Below are 6,936 nucleotides of genomic sequence, written 5' to 3'. Positions count from 1 at the left end.
ATATATGTGTGTGTGTGTGTGTGTGTGTGTATATATATATCATTATCTTCCTTTTGAAAAATATCAAACATATAATTAAAAAAAAGCAGTATTTAAGTTCGCTTGCAACAGAGCCCACAATCAATATTAAGTTTCCCTGGAAATTACACATGATTATGGTCTATAAAAATGTTAATAAGAGACTTGACTCAACTGCATGTTGAGCAAACAACAGGAAATGGGGTATCCTGGAAATCAAGTGGACCATGCAAATGTTTTTCTGCACAATATTATAATATCACTTTTTTATTGAGTATACATTGATATAGTGTGCAATATATAATGTTATATTATTTGCCTATATTTATTGATGGTGGATATTACATTTTTGTCTTATTTTTACCTTCTGTTAAAGATAAATTTTAACAGGAGTACTGTAATAGACAATATTTATGAGATTTAATCATTATATTTCAATAATAATAATAATAATAATTAATGAAATATTGTATCTTATATATTCATATGTGTCCATTATTTTAAATAAATAGTATAATATCATTCATTATTTTTATTATTGATTGTTTTACTGAATCATTTATTCAGTCTATCATTTATTGTCCATTCATATATGATAATAAATTTGTTGTTCTCATCCACTTTTAAATTGTAATTGCAAATTTAGGCTGGGCCCAATTTGACCCGCACAGCCACAGTACAGAGCAAACCAACATTTAATGGGTTAACCAATCTTGCTGTCATGTGACTTTTTTTTGAGGACCTGAGCATTCGGACCAAATTTCTAAACTGGTTTCCCAAGTTGGGTCTTAAACTGGGGTCTGCAGCATGAGACAAAAGCGCATTATACCCGACTCACACATACAGAATGCTAGCAAATGTAACAAATTGTTACATTTACATGAGCGTGTGAATGCATGCACATCCATGTAAAATAAATGTGACATCCGTGTAATAACTCAGTAAGCTTTACAGACCTCAACGATGTCTGTAATGTTTACAGAGATGTTTACATTGATGATGCGTGCCCAAGAACTTTAATTGATTTGACATTTGTAGCCTTGTACTGCAAACTTTTTAAAAACAAACCCAATATTTCTAGGCCTGACTTTTCGCAATGATGAACCATAGATAAACTTGCCAATGTTATTTCATTAATGAAAAGCATAAATATTATGAAGAGAAATGGATGTTACATAAATAGAAAGTGCTTATGTGAATGCAATGAATCTTGGTAGGAATATCGTGGGTGATAACCATGTAACAATGTGTTACATTTCTGTTGTACGTCGTGTGAATGGGTATTAGCAAAATGCTTAGATCAGATGGTTTTAGTTGGCATAATAATAATTTTTAGTGGAGTATTCAGATTTTTACATTTAAACTAAGTCACATAAATTATCATAATTCAATACCAACTTGATGTATATTTGTCATCTACAAATTTGATTAGTAATGAACCAAGAAAAAAATGACATACATCATTATGCATCGGCCTAGTTTCATTTTGAACAAGAAAAAAGATTTCTAATGACTAGGTTTATGGTTATCATTATTAATTCAATTACTTTTTTTAACAAATTAAAAAAAAAGAAAAAAAATGAAGTGATTGAGTTCAAAAAGTCTAGTCTTCCGCCATGTGAAACCACAGGTTAGTCATAGGGCACTTTCTAATATATGTAATCCAGTGTCGGCTCTAGAAATATGCCGACAGGGTGTCCGACAAGTCCGACAGGGGGTCAGAATCAAGGGGTCACCTAGAGCCTTGATCAGAGCCCCAGAATTAAATCCCTGGGTCATGGGAATAGATTTTATGATTTAAAATGGGCCAAAATTGTGGTGTTAGAATATAGTGTTAGGAATCACAAAAAACTTTGGATTGGCAACTTAATGTTTCATCATGGCGTCGGTCGATGAGGGTCAATGGTTATCTGATGGGGAGACAATTATTTCCCCTGACCTCCCATGAGGACGCTGTTATAATTGCATGCATCTCTGATATTGTATATGTAGATTTATTGTTGAAGACACCTTTTAGGACAGTGTTGAACCTGAGCTGAACAGATTGCGTCCTCCTTCCCCATGGGTAATTTCCAGGTTCCCTTGAGGCCTGAAGAGGTAATCCTTATGCAGTTCCAGTGAGATAAACAACTGCAGGAATGTGTGGGTTGTGCCACAGACAGGGGGTGAGTGCATACATTTATGCAAAATATAGGGAGAAGGACTAATTTCATTAAAAACAAGTTCTCGTAATCTCGAAAGCTCCAATGAGGGCAGTAAAATAGAGGCAGTGGAACTGAAAATGATCTATTAATCAATCAACTATTAATCAGCCGTATGTTTCTAGAGCTCCTCACGAGGGCAGTATAAGAGAGGCAGTAGATCCAAAAAAGTTCTATTAATCAACAATTAATCAATCAGCCTCATGAGGGCAGTGTAATAGAGGCAGTAGATTTAAAAACAGATGTTTCTAGAGCTCCTCATTGGAGCTAAAAATAATTGCAGATCATATATGCGCCTACTACCTATCATTGCATTACTGGTAGAATTTATTGCTTACTTATATCCTAGAGCAAACAGCAGTACAACTCCAAGCTACCCCCCCCCCCCACCAATCAATATTTATCTAACACAAACAAAACTTCAGTTTTCACCAAATTAATTGAAGATATCCCTTGAATATCAGCTGCCCTTTTGTGCTTCATTTTATAAGGGTCAGTCTTAATCATAGTTGGACAAATGTATTTTTTTATTAATAAATCTTGGATCCATTGGCACTGTAAATAGTAATGTTTGTAAACTTTTATCTTATTATCTTTGACCCAGATGCATCCCACATTGGTAATTGCTTTTATTAACTACACTTAATATGTAATTTCCTTATAATTGCAATATCTGTTACCAAAGCAACTTTCAGTTGATATTATGTCATAGGGGATTCACTGCGGCCTTAGAATAATGGAAAACATAATGTAAGAATTTCATTATACAAATCTTTCTACTTTCTGAAGTATGATTTGGTGTCGCAATAGATAACACCAGCATTCATTAAGTCAGTACGTGCTTTAAATTTATAAATTTGATAGTAGAAATGATTTCATTTTATTCATTGTAGTGGCAGATTTAAGGGGGCCCTCCTAAAACTTTTCAAAATTAAAGAAAAAAATGCAGAAAAAAAATTAAAATTGTATTCAAATTTTAAGTCTGAGAATGCCATTTCTGGCCATCTAGAGGAGTAATAATCATAAATGTTTTTACCTCAGCCCTAACCATGAGATTGTCTAGACTCACCAACTATAAAAGTCCCTCCTTAGGGCCCCCTCTTTTTTGAATTCCAGGATCAGCCACTTTATTTTTTGTTTTTGGTATAGTCCAGTTTAATAACTGTAATACGTGAACACTTTTGGAAATCTGTGCTTGGTGAAAAGAAATGTATCTGTTTTGATTCCAAGTCTGAGAAGCTGGGTTAGTCAGTTGTGTTTGAAGTCTCTTTCAATTGTTGAGCAAATTATATGGACACCCAGATACTCTTTAAACAAGTTTTTATAAAAACACTTGTGGACTGAAGTTGTTGATTGTCACAATAATTCTGGCACTTTTTGCAGGATCAAACCAAATACCTTCAAATTATAAGGGTAGTATGTTAACTGCAAAGTTAAGGTTCCATCTACAATGCTGTTGCATTTGTTAGTTTTAGGATATTTCTTGATTTAGTTTTTTTTTCTTTATCACTCTTTTTTTTCCCTTTTCTGTTTATCTAAAGAACATAGAATCTCTGGCATTATGCATTTTATAAATGTAACATTATTCTTATTGTTACTAGTATTATAACTTCTTTCAATTGATTTAATGAGATACAGTAGTCAAGACTACGAATATTTATCCATTACTGACTGAAGTTAAACATAATCAAGGCACAATATAGTTTTTTCTATCAAATCCCCATATCTATTGAGATGATAATAGAAAAGGAGGGCAAGTTATTTGTATCCTCTGGGATTTAAACCTAAGCCTAAGACCTTCTCTTCCTTTTTAAAAATAAACTTTATAAGAGATACCAAGAAGGAAGTTTCAGATTTTCAAACATGGCCGAGTCTATACTCTTTTCTTTTTCGCAAACATGTTATCGGTGCATGCCTTGAGAATGCACGCCGGCCGGCGTGAACGTAATTGGTCAGTTAGTTGGTCAGGAAATGTGATGTGGCCTTCATTTGCCTTTCAGTCTGGAAATGGTTAACAGAAAGGGAGATCATGCTTCTTGAAACGACAATGAATGTGAATTAAATAATTATTTTTTCTACTGAAAAAAGTGAAATTATTTTTGATGTTTATATACAGATCTCTATAATTTAATAATAATGTCATCTGTATCCACTCATGAAAAAGCTGCTGATGGCGCTACGCAAGTCAATCATATATTTTATTAAAATATTTATCGCACTAATTTTTCATGACAAATAAAATAAATTAAATGAAGAAACAACACAGTATCAGTAGCATAGCGAATAATCCTATATCTAATATGATAGTGGTTGAAAATAAAGAAGAGTGGTAATAACATAAATTCAATAGTAATTTTACAATATTCAGTATTAATTTGATTATTAAAATTACTATAGTTTTTGTCATTTTCATTGAATATTAAAATAAATATATAGTTTTGTTATATATGTATATATATATATATATATATATATATATTTATATATATATATATATATATACCATACTAATATTTGGATTAATATTAAAATCATATATAGAAGTTCTATTTAACTTGTTTGCAGTATTTCAACCTACTAAATTTAATATACTGTATGATGTATTGTAAACATGATAATATAGAATATATTATTTTTTCAAGTATTGTTATTGCTGTCATTTTTATCATTATTAAGATTAAATAATTAAGTCAAATTAATTAAGTATAGTCATCTATAATGAAAGTTTAGCATACTTTTGTTATCCTTTGTTTTGTTATGGATATTATTTAAAAGTTGATTGGCTACAGTTATCATGTGACAAGAAAATTTTGTATCTAACGTTTGCCCCTTGCCCTTTTGATGTAGATAATGAAAACTCATCAACAGAAATTCTTACACTGGATCAGTTGAGTGAAATTTCCAAGTTGCTCCATGTTTACCACACTACTGAAGAGGACAAGGATACAGTGGCCGAGCAACAGCCCTCCACACCTGAGCAGATGATGGCATACCTGAAGGTGATGCAATCCAGGTAAGAGGCCTTTAAGGTACAGTATATCCATACTATTACAAAAAGTATGATAGTATGTTTGACTTGTCCTAATATGGGCATGATGATGTCATATCAAACCCATATATTGGCAAATGACAGGTATCTCTTACATAAAACTTAGTGTGAGCAATGCTAAGCTAAGCAAAGGTGCTAAGCAGTGCTGTATAGGATCTCCTCTGATGCTCTCAAAATGTGTATATATAATAAATAAATATAGAGATTTGTGTGTATTTGAGGTTTTTACATGTGTATACTTGTTGTGGTACACGGAACAGAACCTAAAAAAAAGGTCTGGCAATCAACATGTTACTGTAAATTGGTAGTCAGAGAACTTTCATAGTAAAAATCTAAATTGTCACAAAAAGTAAATTTTCTTTTGCTGTGTTTTCTTTTGCATTGGAATGAGCAATCAATTGATGAAGTTTTGGCAACATTTTTGAAGATTTTAAAATTGCACAGTTCTGAACATTGCATTTTCAGTGCTTCTGTTAAAAATAAAGTCACAGGAAAGTGGATCTATTAATGTCCATGGTCACTCATTTTATGCAGATGTCCCACTAAAATCTAATCGTCCTTGGTTTTTCCTGTCCTCTCATAGTTTGGGGTCAAATGTGTTTACTTATCTAGAAAATCTCAATCTGCTCAAATCACTGTCAGCAAAAATTTTTATTAAGTTAATTCGACAAAATGTAGAGCTATGCCCTTAACTTTCTTTTTATAACTTTAGGACAATGTGCTGGGATCTGTGCTGGGGGGGGGGGAGAGGGGTTTGTATTCATGTTAACACTCTGACCGCCAGGGATTTGAAAAATAATATCAGCCACTACAAGAATTACAAACATTTTAGCTTTAAAATGTTACCAATAACTTTATTCTAATCACAAACTGTTGCCCGTAACAGTAAAATGAAAATGACTCACTTTTGGAGGTTTATGCAATTTCGCACAACAAAGCTGGGATAATCGCGATTTTGTGAAAGTAAATCAATACCACTCTACGCTATGTAAACAAACAAATAGTGAAATACTTACGGTCCAGATTGAATATAGTGTTCAAATGATTAGTACATGTCGGTAGTTACCCCATCTATCGGATTTCGTTAAAAAACCTGAAAAACGGAGATCTCTGTATTTGGCGGTCAAGCGTTGTGTTTCCAAACACAGAGATCTCCGTGTGTAACGGATGGAGTGTTAATGCTAACATGTTAGTTTGTTTGTTCAATAATTTTACATAATTTAAACCTAAGATGTGATTAGGACATTTTTTTTAGGTAATTTTTTTCTTAAAGCTGGGCACTTAGTGCATCGTACGATGAATCCAACTCCGCTTCCCGTGAGCGCTAGATGATGCGACACCCTCTACTAATTTTTGGTAGCAGTCTGAATGGATTGTCATTAAAACGATCTGATGTGCTGCGTCCTGCTGTTGCATTCTCCATAAAATCGCGTTGGATGATGATCATTGGGTGCAGTGTGTGCCCAGTTTAGTGGTCAGGCTTTTGATGTTAAAATATTTCATATGCTTAAGGTTTATGCTTTTTTTTTTATCACACTGTATTTTACTAGGGTTGCTAAGGTACAAGAGAAACAACAGTTGATTCAACCTACCAATCCCAGTTTAGTAGATAGTCACATGATTAAAACAAGCATGGCCGTCATCAAGGATAAACCTGTGACAGTTACA

General features: G+C 33.0%; 1 protein-coding gene across 1 annotated transcript in view; it reads left to right on the top strand.

The window, feature by feature from the left end:
* LOC117117616 (zinc finger CCCH domain-containing protein 13-like) overlaps window positions 1-6,936 on the top strand; it is a 27,875-nt gene that overhangs the window by 16,632 nt on the left and 4,307 nt on the right. Inside the window, exons 19-20 of the mRNA XM_033261982.1 lie at window positions 5,067-5,232; window positions 6,819-6,936. The exon at window positions 6,819-6,936 is cut by the window's right edge and continues 1 nt beyond it. Coding sequence (XP_033117873.1) covers window positions 5,067-5,232; window positions 6,819-6,936 — 284 coding nt within the window. The remainder of the gene's footprint in view (window positions 1-5,066; window positions 5,233-6,818) is intronic.

The sequence above is a fragment of the Anneissia japonica genome, unplaced genomic scaffold (assembly GCF_011630105.1).
Source record: "Anneissia japonica isolate Jap-2015-1 unplaced genomic scaffold, ASM1163010v1 scaffold3334_len1275209_cov185, whole genome shotgun sequence".
In the NCBI taxonomy this organism is placed as follows: domain Eukaryota; kingdom Metazoa; phylum Echinodermata; class Crinoidea; order Comatulida; family Comatulidae; genus Anneissia; species Anneissia japonica.
The sequence above is the reverse complement of the archived record's forward strand: the minus strand, read 5'-3'. Positions and strand labels throughout refer to the sequence as shown.